At 52.7% G+C, this 25850-nt stretch overlaps 1 protein-coding gene across 2 annotated transcripts in view; it reads right to left on the bottom strand.

Annotated features, from left to right (window-relative positions):
- The window catches only part of PLXNA1 (plexin A1), a 114175-nt gene that overhangs the window by 12254 nt on the left and 76071 nt on the right, over window positions 1–25850 (bottom strand). For both annotated transcript variants that reach the window (XM_071755981.1, XM_071755982.1), the window contains exons 11-27: window positions 23053–23149; window positions 22515–22705; window positions 19347–19498; window positions 18876–18996; window positions 18400–18536; window positions 17573–17740; window positions 16593–16686; window positions 15870–16109; window positions 15607–15750; window positions 14652–14886; window positions 13176–13318; window positions 9712–9968; window positions 6696–6762; window positions 1465–1611; window positions 937–1096; window positions 453–556; window positions 182–278 (exon numbers count right to left, since the gene is read on the bottom strand). In XM_071755981.1, the coding sequence (XP_071612082.1) occupies window positions 182–278; window positions 453–556; window positions 937–1096; window positions 1465–1611; window positions 6696–6762; window positions 9712–9968; window positions 13176–13318; window positions 14652–14886; window positions 15607–15750; window positions 15870–16109; window positions 16593–16686; window positions 17573–17740; window positions 18400–18536; window positions 18876–18996; window positions 19347–19498; window positions 22515–22705; window positions 23053–23149 (2554 nt within the window). The remainder of the gene's footprint in view (window positions 1–181; window positions 279–452; window positions 557–936; window positions 1097–1464; window positions 1612–6695; window positions 6763–9711; window positions 9969–13175; window positions 13319–14651; window positions 14887–15606; window positions 15751–15869; window positions 16110–16592; window positions 16687–17572; window positions 17741–18399; window positions 18537–18875; window positions 18997–19346; window positions 19499–22514; window positions 22706–23052; window positions 23150–25850) is intronic.

Here is a 25850-nt window from a genome sequence, read left to right as displayed (position 1 = left end):
TAGATGCCTCTGAGAGCATCTGTTCCCTCCCCAGAACCAGAATAAATAGCATGGTGCAGGAGAGCAAGGGGCTTGGAGGACCCTGTTCACGTGAGCCACAGTTAAAATTACCTGCCCTCTGCAAGCCCAGCCCAGTGTTACCTCCCCTGCCAGCACAGCAGAGGATGCCCCATGCACTCACCGTATCTGCTGAGGGATTTGGTGAATGTGGAGGAGTTGGAGATGTTGTATGCTGAGTTCTGCTTGGGCACCAGGGCGACTGAGGAACCGTCTGTCACCTGGGGGCAGAGATAGTGTGAGCAGGCTGCAATACCAGGCAGGCACAGGAGGAACAGCCTGCAGCAGGAAGAAACTAGCCCAGGAGGGATGAAACTACACTGCACCCCATCCCAGGAATATCCATCTCCAGCAAAGGAGACCTACATATCTATCTGAGCTGCACAAAACCTTACCTGGTAGTGGGCCAGGGTGTTGAGCCTCTTCCAATCATTGTCAATCTTTGTTGTGACATCTTCATCCTGCAGTATGATCCGGGCCATCCTGCCCTGCCGCCACTCTGTCCCCATGAGGGAGAAGGGTTCATGGTTAGAGGGAACAGAAGCAAAAAGCTGAGGCAAGGGTAGGAGCAAGGTGTGGAAATCAAAGAGCCCTCCTACCACTTTCTGAACCCCAGCACTAATAACTATCAACGTGGTGTTCACAACCAGAGCTGAGAAGGCTCCTCTACCCATCTTTTCTCATCCACAGGTCTCCACACAGCTGGTGCCGACTGGACAACCACAAATTCTCTGGTCCTGCCACGTCTCCTCTCTGTGCAAAATGCAGATTTTTTTCTCCCTTGAACAGCTTTTTTGGCATTTCTGCTCTTATCCACATTCCTGCTCCCCAGAGAAGTCCTGGGGAGCTTGGGGAGAAGAGGGAAGAGCTCTCTCTTACCTAGGTCCATGTCTCCGGCTTTGGGTCGCTGGGAATAGGGCACCCCCTTGTAGACAGCATCCAGCAACTTCTCTTTCACTTGTGTGATGGTGTCACAGTTCAGCACCTTGACAGGGATCTCTGGGGCATTCTCATTCTCGGGGTTGACACAGTTGAGGGTCTGCACAGCACAGGGGGGAAGAAAGACTGGAGTGAGAGTCAACAAACCATGCACAACTCACCAAAACCTGTCTTGCCTGGCCCCACATCTGTCAGGGCCATGGGGTTTGCTGGGAGAGGTGTGGAGGTGGATTCAGTTCATGTTTGGCTTTCTCAGCTCCACAGCAAGAGCAAACCTTACCATGCAATGGCCTCATCTCTGACCCTATCTGAGATGGGCACCACAGACAGGGCAAGAGGCACCCTTGGGATGCCAGAGAGAATAGGAGACGAATCACTGTAAAATAATTTGGTTGCCCCTAAGATCTTGTTAAAAAGCTGGACTTAGTAGTTCTGACAAGCACCAGTGAGGCTTTTGCTTGCACTAACCAGCATTTTGTAGTCAATCTGCTGCCGAATAAGTTTGTCCTCACTGAGGGAGTAGCGAGCCTCTCCTGTGATGGCATCAATGGGTCCCTTCTCCATCTGCTGCTTGATGGCACAGTAAAGCATGAAGAGTGGTTCCCCAGCACACTCCTGCAGGACAGGGGATGGAGGAGAAGAAAGAGAGGTGAGAATGTGCCAGGCACCAGCTTTGCCTTTCAAGAACCATCACCATGTCAGGAGCCTGCTGTGGTCCTGCAGCATTGAGACCCAAATGCAGCTTTATAGTCTCCAACCCTCCCTCAAGACCACAAGGAAGAGGGCACATGGGAAAATTAATCCAGTGAAAAACTAATTTTCTCCTTCCAAGTCCTCTGGACATTGTTCTCTTGACTACCAAGCCTTAGGATCAGCTTTCCAGAGTTTCCAGACACTTCCTGGTGAATTCTGCTCATACAGGACAAAAATAAGGTAAAACATGTTAAATTCAGAGCTAGTGAAGTGAAGGTTGGGTCTGGGGACTTCACATGTGGGATACAGCCAATATTTTAAGCTGGCTCAGCCAACAAAAGCATATGAGGACTGGTAAGGTCATGCCACAACAGGACAGCCTGGGGGCTCTTGCCCAGGTATCATGATGCAGTTCTAGCATCTGCCAGGAGCCCAGTCTCACATATGAGAAGGTCAGTGAAGGTTTCTCCATGTGACAACTGAGCCAGATCCACTGGGAAGGAAAAGTAAGAAAGCATCTCATTGACAACTCTACTCTGAGTCTCCAGCTGATGGAGGGGATGAGGCAGTGAGGTTTCCTCCAGTTAAACTATTTGCCACCCATGTGTTCCCACTGCCCAATGCCCTTCCCTGCGTTGCATCCCAATGAGCCCTTCCAGCTACAGGCCCTAAGGGAGAAAAAGGGGTACAATGGGATCAGAGAGGATGGTGAGCAGTCCCAGCAGATTTTACCCCATCAGCCTTCACTCCTCCCTCCCAGCCACCTCACAAATCAATCGCACTTTGGTGCAAAGTGTGGCTGCTCTCCCTGTCACCATATGCTGTTAGCATCTCGTTAGCATCTGCGGTAATTAAAGAGACAGCTGCTAACAAGCAGGAGCAGGCATACATCATCCCCAGACCTTCCGACAACACGCCTGTCTTCAAAATTATGTTTCATTTGCAAACTTGGCTTCATTAAGTCAGCTTGGAGAAGTGGGAGACCCAAGGTGGGTGCTGTGCTTTGCTGGCTGCCCACCAAGGGGAGAGCACCACACCAGCTGCAGAGTGGTGACCCCAGGAGCTGCCCTGGCACCCTGAGTCCAGCCACGCTGGAAAGACTAGAGTTGATTCTTTTGGTTGCTTGTAAAAGCTTCACATAAAACTTCCAACCAAGTGGAAGTGGTGTGGATGGAGGACAGCTTGGTGCAGGAGTCCTGCTCATATCTGGCACGACTGTTCCTGTCTTGGCCTGCAGATTTCCCCTCTCTAGCAAGTCATGGTTGCTGCCCCTCTGTGCCCACCTTTGGGGATTCCCACCAAGAGAGGTGGGGTCAGCCATCCCCACGCTGGAGGCCCAGTTGCACTCCAGGCACCATAGCCTCACCTCCTCAGGCATCAGCTGGTCTGATGGGGAGTAAATCTCTTTTTAGATGCATGGATTGGAGCTGACCCTATGGCCTCCTCCAAGGGACAGAGGCATCAGTGCATCACTTCTCTAGCACCACGTAGGTTTTTAGGAGCTTCTGTGTGCCCTGGGACCCTGGTGTCCTGACTTGCCAGGCACCCTCATGTCAACTAAAACAGCCACTCTGCTTTGTTTCCCTGACTCTGCACATCCTCCACATTGCACCCTGGCATCCCCAAATGTGGGTTCTACACTTCAAATCCAAAATCTCACTCCAAGCTCCACTATCCCCACCAGCTCTTGAGGACCAGGGGCAAGATGCTGCCTTGGGTCACAGCTCACTGAGACACAACAGTTGAGGATGGTTTAGGGCTTATCCCTGACAGAGACCAATAAAATGAGCAGGGACCACAGAAACCAGCACAGGGCAGTTGCCCCAGGAGGCTCTCCACGGGGTGAGACACTGAGATGTGGTCCCATAGGGTGATGGAGGGCAGCCTGACCCCACAACGTGGCTGTGCCCACGCTGCCAGCCCCAGGGCAGTGTGCTCTCTGCTGGGGCCTGAGCAAGGAGGGCTCTGGGGGCCGTGTGAGCAGAGCTGGAGGAGGGTGGCTGCAAACCCCCTGTGTGTGCAGGAGCAGGAAGGCAGTGAGCAGGCAGGGAACAGGCAGGGAACAGAGGCGAGCCAGCTAATGCTCAGGCTCTCTTATTGACTAGATCTAGCTCATCAGGCACCTAATATCGTGCATTTTTCAGCACTTGTCTCAATTTATCCCTCTCCCTTCCCCTGGGGTGCCTCATTAAGAGTCTGATAAATGTTACTACAGGGTCCCTGTGAAAGCACCAGCAGTCGCTGGCTCCCAGTGCTGCTGGCCCTGGGATAGGGGGCCTGTCCTATCCCTGTCTGCATCCCAACACTTCCCAGCCAGGCAATGCTGAGCCCCCAGCCCTGCTCCGGGCAGGTTTCCTGGGAGCTGATCTGGCAGCTGGGTACACGTCTGCCTGCCTCATTTACATGCACAATTACCACAGTTTGGTGCAGTTTCCCTGCTGGCAGACTGTCTGCTGTGATAACTCCCAATCTACTCCACTGGTTTCTCCTGCCTTTGGTGATCCCTGTGATCCTCACTGCCGGGAGACAGGTGGAAACAGTCCCGTGGGTCTCCTCTGGTGGGACTGACTCAGGAGAGGCCATGAGCACATCCTCCAGTCTCTTCCAGTCTAACTCAAGTGATCCAGGTGACAGAGTTTCAACTGCTTCCTCGGGCAGGTGATCCCCAGAGTGACAAATCTCACAGCCAGTGGGTTTATCCAAGCCCTCTGCACATGTTCCTCCTATAATGCTGCATCTAGATAAGAATTTCTCTCTCCTGCTGCTACCATCCACAGACAGGAGGCATTTTCCCCCACCAAAGCCATGACATACATAAATATTTTATAGAAAGGCACTCCCCTGGTCCCATCCCCATCTGTCCTGCTACTCCTCATCCTCAGACCTGCCCCCATCCCACATTGGTGATGCACCTGGAAGCCTCCTTTAAGGGGTGAAGGGTTGTACAAGGACAGATGCAGGACAGTAGTGGCACATGAGCTGATCCAAAGCAGCTTCTGAACAACGTCAATACACCTCTGTCAACTCTCCAGATGGCCCAGCCCAGCCAGGGACCAACCAAGGGCATCAAGTCATGCCCAGAAAGGCAACATCCCCAGACGCTGCTGTGGGTGTTTGAAGGATGTGTACTGCGCTTTGCTCAACCAAAGCATAACCTTGCCCACTTCCAGGAGCCCTGAGGGAGTTTATGCACAGTGTGAGCTCCTGTTGCCTGGCCCATTGACCTTGGAGAGCACAAAGAACTATCTACCAGTGTCCTACCTGACCCCATTGATCACACTGCAGGGACAGGGGGTGACCTCACTGAGCAAAGACCCAGCATGAAGAGACAGCAGGGCAGGTTGACATCTCCCTATGAATAGCACAGCTTTTCTCTTCTCCCACTCCTGGAAAGCAAACTCCATCACACACTACAGCTAGATTTTTATAGATACAGGCTATCCCTCCACAAAGGCAAAAAGCCAAGTGCATGTAAGTGATATTATAAATCACCTCTCGTTGACGATCACTGGAGTTCCGCAGACTCCTGCTCACTCTCATCTCTTGGCTGGAAATGGTTCAAACTCTCTTTATCTTAATGAGGGATGAAATCCCACAAAAACGGCTGTGTGCCACCCAGCTTTGCTGCACTAATGCCAGGCAGGATCCCAAGAAGCAGCTCTGCTGACTGACAAACCCAGGGTGGAAGCAGAGACACTCTTCACCCCACCAGTGTCATCCTGAAGCAGTCACGGGACCAAGCCCATGGCTTGTGTAGCCTGCACGGCTGCTGGTGCAGCTCTAGCAGGTGGAAGCACTGGTGCTGATGAGATAAATGTTCTCAATATGGGTTGGGTGAACCAGCAGTAAAATCACAGAATCATTTTTGTTGGAAAAAAACTTTAAGATCATCAGGTCAAACCATTAACCCAGCACTGCCAAATCCACCACTAACACATGTCCCTCAGCACCACATCTACATGTCTTTTAAATCTCTCCAGGGATGGTGACTCCACCACTGCCCTGGGCAGCCTGTGCCAGTGCCTGACAACTCTTGGTAAAGAAATTTTTCCTAATATCCAATCCAAATCTTCCCTGGCAAGACCTAAGGACATTTCCTCTTCTTCTATCACTTGTAATCTGGGAGAAGAGACCAACAGACCCCACATTACAACATCTTTCCAGGTAGCTGTGAATGAGGTCTCCCCCTCAGCCTCCTTTTCTCAAAGTTAAACAACCCCAGTTCCCTCAGCACCCCTTACACTTTGGCATCTTCTTCTGCTACCCCCAATGACATTGGGAAAAAGGAGAGTCAAAGCTAATGGGCTCACCAACACAGCCATGGGCACGAGGAGACCCAACATCATCTGCACACTGGTGCACACCCTGTGGAGAGAGCTGCATCCCTGGCTGCCAGCAAGCTCCAGAGGGCATCCCCATTCCCACCAAGGCACCACTTGAAGAGGAAGTAGCAGCAGAGATGCCTCGGGGAAATAATTCCCCTACCAGGTAGCCTCAGTGTCAAAGAGATGAAGCAGCAGCAGCAGCATTATGTGAATAGCACAGCCCATCAAACCACAGCTCAAACAGGCAGAAATATCCTCTAAGCACTTGGATCCCTATAGAAACTCCCAGGGCTTTTACTTCCCGACTTACATGAGCAGAGGCAAGTTGGAGAAATGGGAACCACTCTGAAGGGATTCAAGATTAAGGTGAATTGCTTCAGATTTACCCTTTCTCTGGCCACCATTTTTATGAAGACCTCAAACTTGCTGCACATTAAGCAATCCCAGTTTGGGCTTCACTTCTCAATCTCAGCTCTTTTCTCAGAGAGACCCAGAATCACTAAGTCACACCTCAGAAATACAAGATGGGAACAAAGGCCTATAAAACGCTCTCTGCTCCAGGAGGGACCAGCAGCCCTGACAAGCACATCAGCCCAGGCTCTGGCTACCACGCTGCCTGTCCCCATGAGGCAGTCATCACCTCCCCACCCATGCAGAGTTGCCACCCCTTCCCAAACTCACCTTCAGAAACTTGTACAGCAGAAACGTAAACCAATTCGTCAGCATCTTCTCTGCCACAGACTCCGTTCTGTAGGGAAGGCAGAGAGCAAAGTCATCAGGAGGGGATATTAAAGGTCTCTGATCTCCCCCGTTGGCACCTCAGCCTTGGAATGTGGTTATATTATTTTTGGCTTTAAAAGGCTACATCTGGAAAGGCAGTAGCCTTGAAGCAAAGGGGCACAAGCAGACAGCAGAAATTCGAGGATGAGCCACAGCAGGACTCCAGGAGAGAGAAGCAAATTGGTCTCCAGTGTACTTGGGAGATCCAGAGAGAGCAGAGCATGATCTTGTCCCATGGGGAGTCTCACCCAGGGGATGACCAGCTTTCTACCTCACCCTTCTAGTTAGATGAAGTTTGTTTCTTGCTTTGAGTCCCATTGGAACCAGGCAGCTCCCTCCACAGGAGGGCTGCACCACAGCCTGGTCTTGCTGCTATAGAATTAAAATTCTCCTTAACATGTCTGTTCTTTTAAAGTGGCTTTCAGTACCATTATAGTAAAAATGCCAGCCAGCCCCCAACGCTCTTCAGTTATTCTACCCTTCTACAGCTTATCCACCCATTAATCATCAGAATTGTCACTTACAAATGCAGGCGCTCCTGAAAGCACAAGCAATACTAATAACTCACAAATGTGGCTGCATTCCTGTTGCACCAGAGGAACAGACACAAATGGGTTGACTCAAGAAAGAAAACCTAGAAGGAGGCTGAACCTCAAGTCACCAGGAAGGGTCCACACTGCCCAGTGCCACAGACCACCCAATGACAACACCGTGCCCAGCAGATGGGGCGGGAGCTGTTCCCAATGGCCAGATGGCTAGAGTAGGAAATCCACTTTTTCAGAGTTTATTCAAGCTGACTCAGGTTTGTATGGTCCCTTCCAAGGATTTATCTCGTGCTAATGGGGCTTAGCCCTTTTGCCATCTCTGGAATAGCACAGCCCTCCTTAAACCATGGTAATGCCTGAGCCTCCAGGGGAGGAAAGCCTTCCTACATATACACACACACAGGGAAAAGTAATCCACCAAGGGTAAGAAGAAAGAGATGTGGGGACAAAGCCAAGGGAGGGGTGGATGAAAGCTATTCAGCAGACCTGTCCCAGACCAAGTCCTTTGCTGACAAGCCTGTAACACTCATCTGAAGTGCTACCACCTGGGCTCCAGCATGTATTTGTCTTTATCTGTGCTACAGGCATATGCCACAGCAACAGGGGGATTATCCAATAACAAAATAAATAAATAACAGCTCTTCCCAGTTAGATCCATGTTAATCCAGTTGCCTTGGGTGGTAAGCACACTCTCACACCCAAGAGCAGGGTTAATCAAAAAAAAGGACAGAGAAGCACAGCCCTCAGCACCACTCAGTCCACACTGTGGCTGCAGGAAGAACAAAGTCTCTTCATTAAATAATGCTGAGGCATAAGCAAAATACCAGACAGGGGACCTCAGCCCTGTCCTAAGCCTCCTGCAGCTCCACCTGCAATAGTCCCTTGAGCTCCATGGCTGGGGACCAACAGTCCTTGGGCTGACAGCTCTCACTGTGCTGGCAAGGGCTGGGCTCTGCCCCTGTGCTGTTCCCATGGCTCAACCACTGCAGCTGCTGGCTTCCTGCACGGCATTTTATTTATATTTTATTGATTTACTTCATTCTGAAGTTTCACTCTGATGGCAGCAGCTTCATGATGCTCTGAGAGACCCAGCAGCTGGAAATGCTGTTTAAATATTTCAATGAAGCCTGGCATCATGGAGGGACAGTAACAAGGGAAGAGCTCAAGGATGATCTTGGGGAACAGGGGTTGACACCTCCAAGACCTCCCCTCTCCCAGCCAGCCACAGGTTTGCACCACACCTCTCTGGCACATTGCTAATGAAGTGCTTTGAGAAATTAAGGGCACATTTGTAGAGTGACAAATGAAGCCAAGACAGTAAGAAAGCAATGTGCCCAAAGAGACCAGCAGTGGAAAGGTAGCAGGGACATAACTGGGATTAATTCATATCTGTGTCTTTCTCAGGCATCTCCCCAGGCTGGACACACAAAACCTGACTTCCTCTGCTCTGGCCATGCCATGAACACTGGTTGATGTCTGAAAGATGCTCTGGTTTTCTTGAGTCCTTCTGGTGACATGCCAGCCCTGTGGCTCTCAGCCATCCCTGCATCTCCACTGGAGGCTGATGGCACTGGGCTGGCAGAGGTGGTGATGGGAAGGCACAGCACACGTGTGAAGGGAGAACACAGCATGGAGGGCCTCAAGCTAGGTTGGTGGAGCTTATTAATTGTTTTTGTTCAGCACTTGGTGTATCTTTCAATATTCATCAGCCCATGATGAAGGAGAGCTCAGAGCTATCATTAAATATTGATGGGCCAGGCAGACTCACAGCTTGGCAGCCTGCCACCTGCTCACACTCCCCCCTGGCCCCAGCAAGACTCCCAGCTTGTGAAGATCCACTTAGCTTTCCCAGGAAAATCCCTACATGCCCAGCATGGTGGGCAAATCCCGAGCAGGCAGCAGGGACAGGAGGACTCAGGTAGCAAGGCAGCCACCAGGCAAGGAGAGCTGCCCCATGTGGGGAGATAGAAGGGGACTGCCTGGTCACCTGGAGCAGGGGAGGGAGGCGGAAGCATCACTGCAGGCCCTGACACCAGTGTGCACCCTTCCTGCACCAGCCCAGGCAGCCAACATCTGCCAAGCATCTTGCTTCCTCCTTTCCAGACATGAACCTGCACAGGTCAAACCAGAGCAAGAACATCCCATGTGAGACTCCTGAGTTGGCTGGGTCCAGCTGCTCCCACATTCCTTTCATACCTGCATGCAGACAGGGGCAAGGAGGAAATGTTTGACCACAGACTCAGTCCCAACACTGCCACAGCCAACTCCAAAGCTATCACTGATGGCATCTCTACAGGACACCAGCTTCTGTTCACACACGCAGAAGACCCTGGTGCTATCTCACAGCTCCAGCCTCTTGTATGGTCACTCACCTCCGCAGGAGCAGCTTGGGGTGGTTCTTACTCTCCAGGTTCTTCTCGATAAGGTCAGAGAGGAGCTGCTTCAGCACACCCGTGGCATACTCCATCTCTCCCTGCAGTGCTGTCATGATGAGGGAGGCCACGTTGCCGCGATCCCGCATGGAGAAGCTCCGCTGAGCCTCCAGAGTGCGGATGAAGGTCAGCAAGAAGTGCTTCTTGTTCAGGAGCTGCCCAAAGAGGGTCAAGGACTTCTCCACATTTGCCTGGACCTGCAAAGATAGAGCAAAGCTGGGAGATGGACACAAAAGGGGACGCAAAGAAGAGGGTGGCTGGGCTGCACAAGACCCTGGATTCATCCTCATCTCCCACGAGGAAAGGATGAAAAAGGGTCAAAAAGCACCTGGATTTGCTCCCTCCATACTAAAAGGCTTCTTCTTTGTAAGACAGGAGAGCCTCAGTTCCCTCCAAAAGTATTGTCTAGTTTAATATCTCAGCATCAGTTTAACACAGTCTCAGGTCATTGATGCATATCTCTGTATACACGTACACACACACACTCCCATACAAAGATGCTCCCACGCGTGTGCAGGCTCATACACGCACTCCCTTCCCACAAACAAGCACTCCTCTCCCAAATGCACACACACAAAATTATAATTTTCAATTTCAGCTAATAAGCAGCTCAGTTCCCACCCAGGTCACTGCAACATGAGCTTTGGGTATTGCAGAGAAAGCAAATAGAGCCCCAACCCTGAGCTCTGCCAGCAGCAATCCTGCCTGGTTTTGGGGAGCTGGATTTCAGACAGGGAAGCAAATAGCAGAAACCTGGCTCTGCTCTGCTCCAGACACAGCCTGAAATATATCCTTTCCCCTGGAGACATATGATAGTGTATTTCTGGCACACTTGTCCATGTAGGACCCAGCAGGGATTGGGCTGGGATGCCTTCATCCCTGAGCTGCTGCTTTCAGCTCAGCTCTGGTCAGCCCTGACCACATTTTTCATCAGAAATGAGCATTTTTACAACACAAAGTTTTCCCATCAGAAAAGATGGTTCCCTCTGAATAAAAGCCTCACTGTGGTAAAACGTCAATTTTAATTTTTTTTTTCCCCCCCTGTCTTCCTGATTGGGAGAGTAAGTGAAGAATTTCATTTTATGTCGATATTTGGAGACAAAACAACACTTTTCATTTCAAAACACCAACTCAAAAGGAAGAACAGGGTTTTGACACATCAAATCATTTCACTTCAATCAAAACTTTGGATCAGCGCTTTTCAGTTCAGTGAAATTCCTCGCAGTTTTAACCTTCCCCTACACAATACTCCTTCCCACTGGACAAAAACCCTATTTCCCACCCAGTCCTTGTCAATTCTACAACAGAAGCCCTCAAGTGCCACCGTCACCCTCATCAGCAAGACGAGTGGGGACACTTGCCCCAGAGCATCCCAGAAGGGTGATGGGGGAGTGAAAACCCTCTCTGCCTGCATCTTTGGGGTTCCTCTAGTGACAACATGTGAACAAGCATATGGCTCAATTTCCCTTAATGCAGGTCAGACGAAAATATCCTGCTAGGAATAGAAATGCTTTAAATTATATTTTCCCAGGGTCCCAGATGCTTTCCCTCCAGACTGCACAGGGACCTCAATACAGTGATGCTGGTAACCCAGGCAGATGCCTGAGGTTCAGCAGCATCGCCTGCTCCCTACAGGGATGCAGAGATGCCAGTTGATTCCTCAGCATGGGAAGAGCAGAGAGCTGGCTGAAGAGCAGCAGCTGTGCTGGAGATCTACCAGAACCACCAGTAAAACCTGGGCAGAGGGAGACTTGCTGCATTCCCACCTCTGCACATTGTTAGTGCTTCTGCAGTCAAAACAAGGCAAAGGAGACCAGAGGACAAGAGGCTTTCTCCCTCCAGCAGAGCAGCAGGATCTCAAGATGTGAAACAGGTCCTGCCTGACAGTGACCATCCTGTTGGAGCCTTGGTGGCAGCACGGGAGGACATGAAACCCCCATCAATCACAAGCAGCACAGCAGTGCCTGAGCACCCCACATGCCTGTCGTCTCTCTGGACTCTTGTATTTAAATTGTTGATCATTAGCAGCCATAAATGAATAATATTGAATTAAATATTTAATCAGGCTTAAATTTGCAGAAAGCCACAATCTCCCTCTTCCAAAAACCTAAAGAGAAAGAGAGCTGGTACCAACAGCCTGATGCTCATTGCGGATCAGCGCGTGTGTGAGCAAGTGCTGGTTCCTTCCTGTCATTTGCGATAGCTAATGTTACACTCTGAGTAAGGAGACAAATAAAAGCAAACCTGATTAAATTATATGAAGCTTACACAACTGTAGTTGCTTTATTTAATCTCTTTCGGAGATTTTTTTTTTCCTTTGCTCGTTTGCAACCTTAACCCTTTCTTTCCCAGGCCAGGCTCTCTCAAGTGGGATGTTTTGAATTAAGAGCTGGAAGTGGACAAACTCCCACCCTACCTGCTGCAACCAATGCAAAGTTTCTCCTTTGATACTCTTTTTGATACCTTTTCCGTTCCTCTCCCTTTAGGGAAAATCCTTAAGATCAAGTGCAGAGGTGAGAGGAGAGTCAGGCGTTCACACAGACAGGAAGGGCTGTGCCCCAGGGAGGGCTGTGCTCACGCCTGCTGCCTCTGAGCATCCGGAAATTTGAGCTGCGAAGGGAAATCCATGGAAACAGGGTCCCCACTGCCCTGAGGTTAGGGACGAGGGAAAAAGAGGAGGCAGAGGGCCAGGGCCCACACTGTGGCCATGTTGGCGTACAACACCAGCACGTGCTCTTGCAGTTGGTAAGAGCTCGTTGTGTTGTAATTAGTGACCATGCATTTTGCACCAGGGCCGATTACTTCTCCTAAATACATTGTGTAGCCCAGGACGACACTAATTACTGTGCCAGGTCAGCAGCAAGGGGAAGCTAAGGTCAGCCCCCTCCTGTCTCTAATCAAGAGCAGCCTGAGCAGCCCAGCAAACAAGAAGCCAATTGCTGTGCAATTGCACACACTGAATTAAACAGACGTGGGGAGGCCAGGAGAGGAGAGGGAGATGGTTTGGGGAGCAGGGGAATGATGCCAAGGATGGGTTCTGCATGGGGAAACGGAGCCAAGCAAGCCGGCGATGTCAGACAAGCCTGCTAGAAATGAGCGGCCGGTCAGGCATCAAACAAACCCAATTGAATAAAGCAAGTGCTGTAGAAAATGACAGCAGCTATGATATTAATATAAATATTGATATTAATGTCAGAGAGTGCAGTAACCATTCAGCAGCCGGTATGCATTTGCCTCAGCTGCCATGTGGCGAGATGCTCTCTGCAGCTCCAGGCCAGACCACCAGTATCCCACCAAAGCACCTTGTCAGCCCTGTGGCTGGGGCATGGGGACCCATGCAGGGGACTTTGCAGGGGCATATCCCCAGTGTGAAACACTACAGAGACAGACAGACAGAACCACACCTCCATCTCCTTCAGCACAGGGTGGTCTTCTATCCCTGGGAAGAGAACCCGCATAGCGTAGGTGCGGTAATCCAGAAAGGGGATGCCAGCCCCGTCCAGGTCGTTGGTCAGCTCGTTAATGTCAGTCTGCAGCTCAGCAAAGGCTGGGGTGGGAAAAGCAGAATTAAGCAACATATCCCAGAGTCCTAGCACACAGCATCGGCACCCAGCCACCCCCACACCGACCAGCATCCCGTGGGTGGGATCCCCCATATCCCTTCCCCCAGCACAGCCACCATCTCACAGATAAAGAAAATGAGCTGCAGAAGGTGGGGGGTGACTTCAACAGAATAAATCAAATGGTAGACTTGGGAACAGGACCACTGGATCCTGGGGGGCTCAAATTCCCCCTGCTCAGCACTTGCAGCCTCACAGGGATGCTGGGGACAGCAGGGAACAGCAAGGCTTGAACAAAGCCAGAGCTTCTGGGGGAAAACATTAGCCTAAACCACAAGAATGTCCTCATTTCTTTTTGACCTAAATACTACTCAAGAGAAGAGCTTGAACACACCCACCCTGGCACCTCCCGATCTGAGCAGAGGCAGCAGTGACTCCCAGGGGAACACAATGTGGGGGGGGTCCTGAACCATTAATTGCACCTACAGGGAAAAGCTGACGGGAGAGGAGCCCTGCAGATACACCAGAGGAAGGGGTTGGTGAGGGGGGAGAAAACTCTCAGAAAAATCAAATTAACAGCACTTTAAAGGGAGCTGAAAGGCAGGCAGAGGACTGCAGGCTCGTCAGCCTGATGAGAAAAAACAAACCGTCAGCTTGAAAGGCATGCTATCTTATCTGTAACTAGTGGGACTAGAAAAGAGAAAAGGCAAGGAAGAGATTGTGCCTTTTAATTAAAAGCAGATCCTTTTATCTGCCAGCTGTGGAAGACAAGACACCATCCCCTCCACCAACTCCCTCCCCTCTCCCTGTCACCAGTGCCATCCACAGGCATCTGCAGGGATGGGGATTTGGGGAAGCGAAGGGCGTTTCTTTCTTCCCCCTTTTTATGATCTTGTTTTTGGAGCCTGCTCCATCCGCAAAGCCCTGGCTGGTTGTAGTTGTAGCTGGCAGGGTCGGGGCCTTGGGAGCCAGCTCAGGGGGATAATGGGCAATTAGGTTTTATCAGCATGATCATACAAGGAATTCTGTCCAACTTCACAGCATCCGTCTGTCACATAATAAGAGACTGACTGCCCGCTCACAGGCAGCCCTTGCTACCCTCCTCACTTTTTTCTCCCATTTGGAGGGGAATTTCTTATCTTGAAAAAAATCCTCAAATTCCACTCAAAATGAGTTTGCTTCCTCTAACAAAACAGCATTCCCCATTCCCACTCCCTCTCTTGAAGACAGTGGGGAAAGGGTTGAGGAGCACACCGAGCCCTCAGGATGGTACGAGTCCCTCCAAGACCCCCCCTTGTTTGCAGCACAGGGATCCCTCACCCTCTTTGCACTCCAGGGCCACCCGGGACTCCAGGTTGTCCATCTGCAGCTGGAGGCGTTTCAGGGTGCGGTCAGCGTCCCGGGACTTGCGCTTGTAGGCGATGAGGACGATGATGATGATGAGGAGGAGCAGACCGCCCCCGCCACCGATCCCGATGATGGCGGGCAGGGTGAGCAGGCTGTCCGAGTAGATCTGTAGTGTCCCTGGGGAGAACTCGAACCCTCCAGCCTTGATCTGCACCAAAAAGGACACGGGGAAAAAGGACACGGTGTCAGGCCGTGGCTGTCCAGGGCAGCCCTCCCCACTGCACCGGGGAACTGGGGGGATGACTCCAGGCTGGGGCAAAAAAGGATGCAGAAAGCCACAGGGGTGGCAAGAGCTGGCGCAGAGCTGCACGGTGAGCTTGAATGGGATGCAGGACGCACCCTGCCAGAGCAGGCAGAGTTTGATGTCTCATTCAGACAAGATTACAGTAACAGATGGGATGTGAGGAGAGTTCCCCCATGGGTAGGGAGCCTGGGGAAGACCATGCAGGGTCCTTTTCTAGCCAGCAGGGTCTGGGAGTGTAAGCACTGCTGTGCTACAACCCCACAAACAAAGAAGCCTTCCTTACAGCATGAACCGTCACCAGGGGGAAGGGTTGGGAATCCCTCCCACCTTGGCACAGGCTGTGCCTTGGCACCCAGGGTGAAGGGAGGTTGTTGGCAGAGCCACGAAGGGCACAGGAATGCTCAGCTGAGCATGTTGGGAAGGGGACACAATATTTGGTCCTACCAGACATGTAACTATGGGAAGCAATGCCTAGGGAGCAGAAAGAAGGCACCCATGGATGCTCCTGCACATGCACAAACTATCTGGTGTTCACTCAAGGACGAGCACACAGCAGGGATGGTGCCAGGATAAAGACTGAACCCCTGTGACATGAGAAGCCAAGGTGCCAGTGCCAGCACTTACCGTGACCTTGTGCTGGCCAGTGAGGTTGGGAGACTCACAGAGGAGTTGGGTCTCAGAGACAGTGAGAGTGCAGGGAGTGTCTCCAATCAGCACGGTGTAGTTCAGGCGGGAGTTACCAGCAGCTGGAGGGAGCAGGTTCCTACCCTTTGAGGGAACGAGACTGTCAGTTCTCACGCAATGGGAAACAGTTAAAAAACCCAACACAAACCAAATTCATGCTCTCATGGGCAGCACCCTCTGCCCTCAGCCGCACGCTGCCTTACCTTGAGGATGAGAGGAGAGCTGGGCTTCAACTCCAGCATCCCAGTAGGGCTGAGGGGCTCAAAGACAGGGTCCGGGTAGTAGACAAAGTTGGTGGTGTTGACGATGAGCAGAGCTTGGACGTTATCCATGATGAAGCCAATCTCATCCGGGCGGTCACCCAGCTCCGGAGGGCTCCGCACGGGGTTGTCGATGGAGGGTGCGTAGCACAGCATGGTGGTGTCGTTATAGACGGTGCAGTTCTGCAGGAGGCACAGCCTGAGGTCAGACCTGGCTCCTGACAGGGAGGTCAGGACTGTACCCCACAAAGATCTCCTGCGAGCAGTGTTTCTGGACATGGGACTTACACTTGGAATCTCCTGTCCTGTGCTGTTACATCGACAGGTGCCACATCCCACCCCAGGGTAGAGAGAGACTCTTGTCCCCAACAGATAGGTGAGGGCTGGCAGGTAGGAGCTTGCCAGGGACAGGCTCTTTCTGTCCTTATCCTGCAGACATCCCACAGTCCTGCCATCAGTTTTGCACGCTCAGATCTCAACACTCCCCTGGCAGCACATGGCCAGAGGCTCTGCAGGTAGATCAGTGCTGCTCTTTGGGTGGCAGCCCTGGGATCTCAGCCCCTTAACACCACCACACTTGTCAGACAAGGGATGTACTTTCTGCCCTGCACTGAAGGGGGATGGCATCCCTCATCCTTGTTCTCTGCCCCAGCCAGCACTACTTACGTTCTCCCTTTCAGAGCTGCAGTACTTGGCCCGGATCCTGGGCTCTTTAATGGTGGCCAGGTTGGTGCCAGTCACAGTCAGCAACGTCCCACCACTAGAGACATGGAGATAATGGGTTAGGAAAGGCAGCTTGGCACAGGGTCCCCACTTCTGGGAGGAAAACACCCATCCTCACAAGCCCATCTGCCCCAGCCTGAATGAACCACAACACTACAGGGACCTCTTATCCCACCCAGATGTCACCACGGCTGACAGGATCTGGCATAAACTACTGTCAGATCATCTCAGCTGACCCAGGGGCCAACTAGAAATATAAAACTTGCTAATTAACACCAACAGCCCACCCTGTGTGCCCAGGTTTGTGGTCTGAAGGCAGCTCCCAAGCCAAAGGAGATCAGGCATCAGCAATGAAAAAGGAACCCCAAGGAGCAGGAGGCCCTCTCTGCCACTCCATTTCTCCACCACAAAAGCAGTGGGTGGCAGACTGAGCCCTGCCAGGTTTTCTCCATGGCTTGGTGTTAAAAGCCCCACAGTCCTGGAGAGCTCGGCCATGCCCCTGGGAAGTTCAATCCTCATCAACACCCTGGGGAAGGTTTCCCTTGGCGTTAGCTCTTAATGGATTCCTTCGCCTCCTCTCCAGCCAATTCAAACCTTTTAGAAAAATATGTAAACATTTCAAAAAATCCCCCGATGGGAGATATTTTAATTTTATTTGCCGCCGCCAAATGTCAAGCTGAAATTACACAGATCCAAAGCGCTCTCTGCTCTTGCCTCCTGCCAGGCTGAGCACTACAGGCCAGGAGTTAGCAGGGCCCTGGTGCCAAGCCATTGCTGATGGTCCTTTCACCACGGTCTCTGGAGCATGGCCTGGCAGCTATCACAGCAGCACCAAGATGTACCCTTCAGGAGGCGAGGGAATCCATGTGGAAAACAGCCCTCTGTGCATCCCACAAGCTCCCTGAGGGCACCCCACAATTCACCTGTTGATGCTCCACTCAGGATCTATCTTCTGGATGGTGGGGTCCTCTGTGTAGTTGTACTTCACCTCTGGGTTGCTCAGCTCTGCCCGGTTGATGTTGATGAGGATGGGGGAGCCCCCGGGGGTGTGCCCAGGGGGCGTCCTGCACCGGATCTCACGGGCGCTTCTCCTAGGGCAGAAACACACAACACATCAGTGCCCAGCCAGGAGGGAGGCACCAGGGGCAGCCAATGATGCCTGTGAGCCCCCAGCCCTTCTCCCCTTCTGAAATATCCAAGGGTGGGGCAGAAGAGAGAAAGGTGCCCAAAAAAAAAAAAAAAAAAAAAAAAAAAAAAAGAATTAAAAAAAAAAACCAAAACCACCCCACCAAAAAAAAAACCAAACAAAAAAACAAAACAAAACAAAAAAAAAACAAAAAATAACCCAACTCAAGAAATGAAACAAAAGGCAGCCAGGAAAGGCTGAGCAGCTCCTGAGCGTTCCCATCGCGCGGTTGCTGCAAACAGCAGCGATTAGGGCTGATAACCAGTAATTACCGCAGGAAAATATTTAAAGAGCCGCTCCATTATCATCCCTAATCTAAAAATTATCCACTTCATGCCTCAGGGTTTTGTGCTTTTAGAGAAAAATCCCTGTTTCTTGGGCTCTTCCCATAGCCTCTGACACACAGAGGTTTCGGTGGGAGACATCTCTGGCCATCTGCAGGGTTTGGTTCCCGGAGTCCCTCCTGGCTCCCCAGCACAGGTTCCTGGCTGCTGCTCTATTTGAGGGTCCCACTGCCTCCAGAGGTGCCTGTCACCCATCCTCTACCACCTCTGTGATCCTCACCATGAAAAAGCACAGGGCCGTCCCCCGATGGTGACAGAGACGTTGCTGCCAGCATTGAGGTGGCTGCCTTCGATGGCAATCCAGGTGCCACCAGAGAGAGGACCCCGGGCTGGGACCACACGGGAGAAAGTGGGCGTCTGTCAAAGGAAAAAAGCAATCCCAGTGTCATATGGGCTGGGGACCAAAGCCCATGTCCCCAAGCAGCCCTGAGTGGGTGAGAAAGATGCAGAGGAGAGGGACCTGTGGGACGGTGTCAGGGCACAGTGCTGAGGGCCAGCAGGACTGTGGAGAGGCAGAACAGTGGCAGCCTTGGAGAAATTCAACCAGAATGACCCAATGCCTGCCTAGAGCATCCCTGCCTGCCCTCCCAGGGAAATTATGGCCCATTTTCCGACGTACCTGGGAAAACCACTCAAAACCACCTAGTATAACCTCCCTCCCACAGTGCCAGACCTGTTTCCCAGCATGGGACTTACCACAAAGGTGAAGCTCTTGGGGGACGTAGCCCGGTAGTTGGGTGAGCAGTCACCAATGCACACTTCTACCCGTGCCTCATGGACCTTGCTTGGGCTGGCATCACCAATTTCACACACAATCCTAAGGGATGCAGGAAAGAAGCCTTCAGTGTCCTGGCACCGAGACACTGACACTCCCTGTGCCACAGTGCGGATGGAAGGCACAGATCTGACACCAAGCAGAAGTCTCAGATGCCAGCAGGTTCATGAGAAACCAAGGAGGTGGCTGTTGGCACTGCCAACCCTGAGGGAGCTTCCCCAAAGCCTCTGGGCTCCTTCCCGGGCAATCACACCAGCAGGTACTTCTCTCCCAGTTCAGCCCAGTCAGCCCAACATCTTCTGCAGCCATGGGCAGTATATGAATACCAGTCCCCCTTGTCATTCCCCTCCCAAGGTGTCCTGGAGCATGCCCACCTCTCTCCAAGCACTTACTGCTCAGCACTGATGTACTCGCTCTCGATGGGGATGCAGACCACCTTCCCAACTCGAACACCCCAGCGAACATCTTCAAACTTCAGGCCCAGGTTTTCCCCAGTGATGGTCAGACGGGTCCCTCCTTGCCTGGGGCCGGTCTCAGGGAACAGCTAAGAGAGAGCATGACCCATCAGCCAAGGGCGCAGAGCCACAGGGCACCCCACTTGGGCAGGCTGCAGCCCCAGGATGTGTATTACTCCCCCACAAGCACAATGGGGAAGATGGGTGATGATAAATGTCTGCAAGGAGCCCACAGAGAGGGAAAGACCTCCCAAATGACAGCCACATCCACAATTCCTCCGGAAACAAGCCAGGAGATGCCAGATGTGTCCAAACAGAGGGTTGGGATTTGGACACTCCACTGCAGATGGAGCTGCCTCACAGGTGACAAGCACACAGATGGGAAGAAGATAGGGCAGCATCAGCCATGGCTGCAGCTGAGCTGGCAAAGCAGCACGTGGATGTGCCTGGCTTTTGGCCAAGTCCCATGTACCCAAGGATGAGGTCTCCATGTCCAAAACATCCTCCAAGGAGAAAGCATCTCCACCATGTCCCTGCACACAGTGGGCATAGAAGGAAAAGATTTTTCTCTGCCGGCAAACCCTGAGCTGAGGCCAGCTGGGAAGGGAGGGACCTCACCCTGGTGCCATGCCTCATTTACCAGGATGATGCCCAATAAAGTGGGCAGGTGTGGCCTGACAGACTGCAGAGAGATGAGGGATGAACAGAGGTGCAGGCCCACTGCTGCCTCCAACCAGGTAATTACAACAGGCAGTTTTACATCAGTGCTCACCAGCCCGGGGGCCAGTGCCCACCTGCAGCACTGACTGGGATGAATGGCAGGGCTGCACACCCTGGCTGGGACTTGGGACAGGGCTAGATCACCTAGAAAGAGCTATGGCCATGCTCACACCATCACCAAGCACATGAGCTCTTTGCACTCCTGGCAATTCTGGGTGGCTGCGACCCTGGTGTCTGAGCCAGCTGGAGCCTCCTCCTTGCACCAGGCTCACTCCTGGACATTACCCCTGCTGTGAGAAAAGGTGGCGGGGTGGGAAACATGCAGCTCCTGCCAAGGCAGCCCCAACTCACAATTTACACAGCAACAAAACCCTCCAGGGCTGCAGGGAGCTGCTGTTAGCCTAAACCCAGCTCAGCCCCAGCCCAAGTCTGGGGTCAGAGCTCATTATGGCAGCTGCAGCCCCCACCAGGCCAAGTCTGCCCCTTAAATGAAGCTCCATCAGGGTGGCTGGCAAGAAGCAGCTTGCAGTTTTCTTTGCTGTTTCTAAATGAGAGTTAAAAGCTGCTCTGGTGTGTTCGATTTCTGCTTTGTGGCAAAGTTGACAAGGGCCAAGCATTTGGGGAGGTAGGAGCCCAGGAATGAAATGAGATCACAGCTGCCCAGCACAGGGAGGTCACTGATAAATGAGGTGTGCAGGAGGAGGGGGCTGGCACGGTAATCCCCCCCTTTCCTCCCTCCACCTTCAAACTCCAACACACACCACTTCTTTTCTGTTAATTGGTTTCACAGGTTTCCTTATACATCAACAAGCAAATGGCTCTGATTGGTATAAGCCATGGACTCGATCTCAGCTCCAATGGACACAGCAGGGTCAGGGGGTGCTGAGGCTGAGGGGTTCCCCCTTCCCAGGGGAAGGGATATCACTCCAGGAGTCACACCCAGCATTGGGCAGGACCCCATGAAGGTTTGGAGAGGGCTTGTCCCAACCACCAAGCAATAGATAAGTGATTCTTCATCGTTGGAGTGAAGAATCATCCCAGCCTATCCCCTCTACCCAGGAAGATACAACCTGGTGGGTCCCCATCACCTCATGCTGCCCTCTGAACCATGCTGCTCTTTGGATCATTTCCAAGCCCGCCCACAGCCTGGGGTGTGTGACAGGAGTTGTGGGAAGCAGCAGGAACAGGCAGGCTGCTAGAGGAGCATCATACCAACAGCTACACACATCCAAACCACCTGAAAGCCCCCAGGGCACTAACACAGAGCTGCACCAAGGTCAAGCCCACCTGCTAAGATCTGTTTCTGCTGCACCTGCAATTACTGCAAAATTTCATAATTTTCATTATTCAGGGCAGGAGAGCTGCTAACAAGGCTGAACTCCTCTTCCAGCTTCTGCAAGTGATGTGTGTGAGGGTGTTCCTGGAGCTCTGGCCATGTGAGCAGAAGAGGACAAGGCACAGTATACAGCGAGGACACCCTTGGCATGACCTGGCCCCTGCAGTCTCCACTCCCACTATTCCCAGGGCTCTAGCCTTGGGAAGGTCAGCCTGAGCATGGTGGGAAGCTTTGGGGGATGGGGTGTCCTGCAGCCCTGCACACAACCGGACCTCTCTGCAGGCATGCAGGCTCTGGGGCTTGACTCCACTTCCCCAGGAACAGATCCCTTCTCCTGCCAGCACTCTGCCAGCCCCAGGCAACTCTCTTCAGGCAGTACTGCTCACAGGCAGGGCTCTTGGCAGGCAGGGACATGGCCAGTGGCAGGGCACCCCCCTCTCCTTGCATGGCTGCCACCCAGCACCCTGCAGTGCCAGTATCCTGCAAGAGGCTGGCAGCATGGGGAAAAGTTTGAGTCTCATTTCCAGCTTCTGTCAGATAAGATGCTGAAACCCAAGCAGATCAGATCCTGTGCTAAGACTCTGCTAAGACTCCAGTAATTAACACCAGCGAGGCCCAGCCCGCTGTGGGAAAACAGAAGGAATCCAGCAGAAATACCCACCAGTCCCTCCTCGTGCACTCAGAGCCTGGCCTGACAGGCATGTGAACATTAATATACACAATCTTATTAAGTGAAGGTCATAAAAACTGTCAGGGAAGGCAGATGATGATGAACAAGCATGACAACATGAGGAGCGACCTAGAGCCACTGATTTCCTGGGATTCTCCACTCCCATGAAGGAGTGGTAGCAATCTCAGAGACAAGCCAGGAAGCCCGGTCAGTGCACGGGGCTGCTGGTGAGAGGATTTTAGCCTGGGAAATCAAGGTGGCAACAAGTGATGCTCAGCCCAAGCACACCGGGCTGCTGTGAGGGGCCACTGGGGAGCCCATCCCCATCTCCCCCCCCTCAGAACAGGCCATCACCACCCACCTGCCTGTCCCCGCCTACCTTGGTGATCTTGGGCTCGGTGCAGCGGCTGTTGCCACTGCTGGCGTGCATCCAGCTGGTCTCATAGGCCAGGCAGTGCTGCCGCAGCGAGCAGCGCTTCTCCAGCACGCACCACCCGCACTCGAAGCGTGGGTCAGCCTTGAGGCACAGCCCACAGCTCTCCCGCAGGGCCGAGCACTTGTACAGGTGGGCTGCAATGGTGGGAGGGATACAGGGGTCAGCACAGGGTGTGGGGGAGAATGACACTCACCCTCACCCCCTCACCCTCCTTCCCGCTTGCTGCATGCATGCCAGCAGCTCCTGGGGGAACAAACCCAGTCCAGGCATCAACACCCTGGACTCAATGCTGAGGCAGAGCTCTGGGCTCTCTCCCAAAGCTTCTTGGAGAAAAGGTTTATAAACTCATCTGATGGATGTAGCCAGAGCATCACTCCCTCCCCCAAAGGCACTGGTGCAATCTGTGGTCAGGGAGGGGGAGATGGGTGGGCTGGAGGCTGGGCAGGGGGGGGACTGGGCTGCTTTCCCACCCCTCACTCACCCTGGATGTTCTGGGGGTTGTCGATGACAAAGTTCCCATTCCAGACCACAGACAAGTTGACTGGCAGGTCACTGATGTCATTCCCTTCATAGGAATACTGCATGAGGAAACAGAAGGAAGCAGAGCCCATTAACTGGTGAGGTGAAATGCCCCAGGAAGGGACAGAAGAGAGTTGCAGGACCTCGTTACATGGATGTCTCCAACCACCCCAGAGGAGGGACGGAGCCCTGGTTCTGACTTATTGGATAGGAAGACACAGGCCTAAAAGCCATTGGTCAAAGCATTGGAGATAGCACATGCAAACCTGGCTAAAAACCTAAATAAGCATAACAGGTGGTCCTTAAATCAACCCAAAACCCATTGAACCAAAGGTCTAAAGCTGTTGCTGCTGGCAAAGAAGGAAACAACGAGTGTCTGCAGCACACACATACCTCTCCCTTCCAGGCACCTGAGCCCTCCCCTATGTCATCCCCACTCCACAGACACTCAGTTGGATGCTTGGGATCACGTTTGGGACCACACTCTATATTAGTGAAGCTCAGGGAGGACAGGCTGGACACATGGCAGAAGCAGATTCAGTAGAGTCACCTCATAGGAGGATGTCCCCTACAATCTACTCCAGCCCCATGGCCCATAACACAGTAACATAAAGCTGCCCACAGCCACAGGCAGGACACAGTCAGGCACCAGCCTGGTGCTCTGCCAGCCCTCAGAAAGATCTCAGAAGAACATCCCTCCGCTCCACACACCACCTCCACACACATACACACACACCCAACTTCCCCACTCCCAAACCCACACCATGCTCAGCCATTGGCTGTACTCCACTCCAGGACTGGCACCACCACCACCCTTGATCTCTTGACCTCCCACACAGGGAGGTGATACTGGGAGATGCTACCCCCACAGGCCCAGGGGACCCCAAACTCAGGCAACAGCACCTGCTGCTGTCCATTCTCACCTCTGTTGCTCCTTCCATCCCAGCCAGCATCTCCTCCCCATCCAAACCCTTCTCCCTGGCCTTGACACCCAAGCCCCAGTCCCGGTAGCTCCATCAATATTCCCCACACAGCCTTTACACACAGGCAGAGAGGTTTAATCGATACAGAGGCAGGAAGGCAGTTGGAACCATCCCTGACAGCTAATGACCTCCTTCGGCAAGAGATTCCCTGCTCCTCGCCTCAGCAAATGACAGGCGTGTCAGGAGAGATTAAATGAATGATTCATGGGTTGCTGGAGTTTGTTAGGGAGCGGTGGACACGCCAGGCAGTGGCTCACCCAGCTGCAGCCCCACCACCTCCTCCAGCCAGCCCGAGCATCACCTTCCACAGCTCCGGTGTTGTGCCTGGAAGATGTGACCTCAGTATCTCCTCCAGCATTGCCCACAGAACACATCTGCTCTGCTTCACCCGCTTGATGGGTCATGGAAGAGATGCTTGGGTCCTTCTCATCTTTTCTTCAAAGGTGATCCCTTCCATACTGGATGTCTCCCAACCAGGCTGCCTCACCAGCCACAGTCCAGAATCAGGCACCAAAATGGTGCACGTGCCCAATGTCCAACACGGCTACAGCAATGCACCCCTCCCTCAACCCTACAAGATGCAAATGAGAGCCCAAGCCTGGCCCACAGCATTCAGCTTGTGGTCCCATGCTCAGCAGCTACCACACCCACAACACAGCATGGAGGACCCCAAAACACAGCTCTCCCTGGAGAGGAAGGATGCTGCTCATCAACTGTACACATAGGCTGTTAGGAGTAAGGCATCCACCTGCAAATTCAACCCTTCCTTGAGCACGTAACAGCTCCACAACCATCTCGCTTCTACAGGACAAACCCTGACACACACACACACACACACACACACACACATACACCATGCAGCCTCAGACACAGCACCTCTCACAGCACATGTTCAGAGGACCTTCAGCCACATCCTGGCCACGCACCAATTACAACCAGAACCTCACAGAACATTCCCCTCACTAGGCCTGGGAAGGTGGAATCAGAACCAGGCTGGGAGCCCAGATCTGTTCACCTTCCCTTAATCTTACACCCACCCAAGGACATCCCCAACAAGACAATGAGAAGAAGCCAGCCAGACCTGCAGCAGCAAGCAGAGACCATCCCCAGACAGCAGGAGGGAGCACACGCTGGGGAGGGCGGTGGCGGAGCAGAATTTAGCTGTGACGAGCCACGTGGCAGCGTAAGTGAAATTGGCATTTTCAATTTGTACTCTGACATGTCTCATTTGGGGCCCTGGCATCTCGGGAAGGCATCCAGCCTGCAGCTGTCCAAAACACTTATTTGCATCTCTCTGCCCCGGCTGCTTTTGGAAATTGGTTCTTCTGGGAGGTGGGTTGGAGGAAGAAGAATAGTGGGAGAGGGAGGGAGAGCATTAACTCTTCATGCACCAGCCCTGAGACAGCAACAGGACAATGGCACAAGAAACAGTGTCTCTGTAGGAAAGGACACAGTGCTGAGGATGCTGAATTTGCCATGGTGGGGAGCAGCCTGGAGCACAGGGCTGCATGGAGGGAAGCAGCAGGCAGGAGCAGGAGTGGTGGCCCTGGCTGGCATTTGCAGCATGGGATCACCAAGAGATTGCAGATACCAATGAAAAATGTGTCATGCACTTCTGTGTGTCTGTCAGCAGCCTCTCACCTGCCCTGCAGAGCCGAGCAGTGGGTCCATGTCTTGGACGTTGTCACTGGTCCCTGTAGGACACCAAATGTGGACCCAGAGCTTGCTGTGTGCAGGCAGGAGCTGCAGCAGCAGGGACTCAGGGCTCAGCCTCCTG

This window comes from Heliangelus exortis, chromosome 12, assembly GCF_036169615.1.
Source record: "Heliangelus exortis chromosome 12, bHelExo1.hap1, whole genome shotgun sequence".
NCBI classification, from domain to species: Eukaryota; Metazoa; Chordata; class Aves; order Apodiformes; family Trochilidae; genus Heliangelus; species Heliangelus exortis.
Note: the sequence above shows the minus strand (reverse complement) of the source record. Positions and strands in the feature narration are given on the sequence as shown.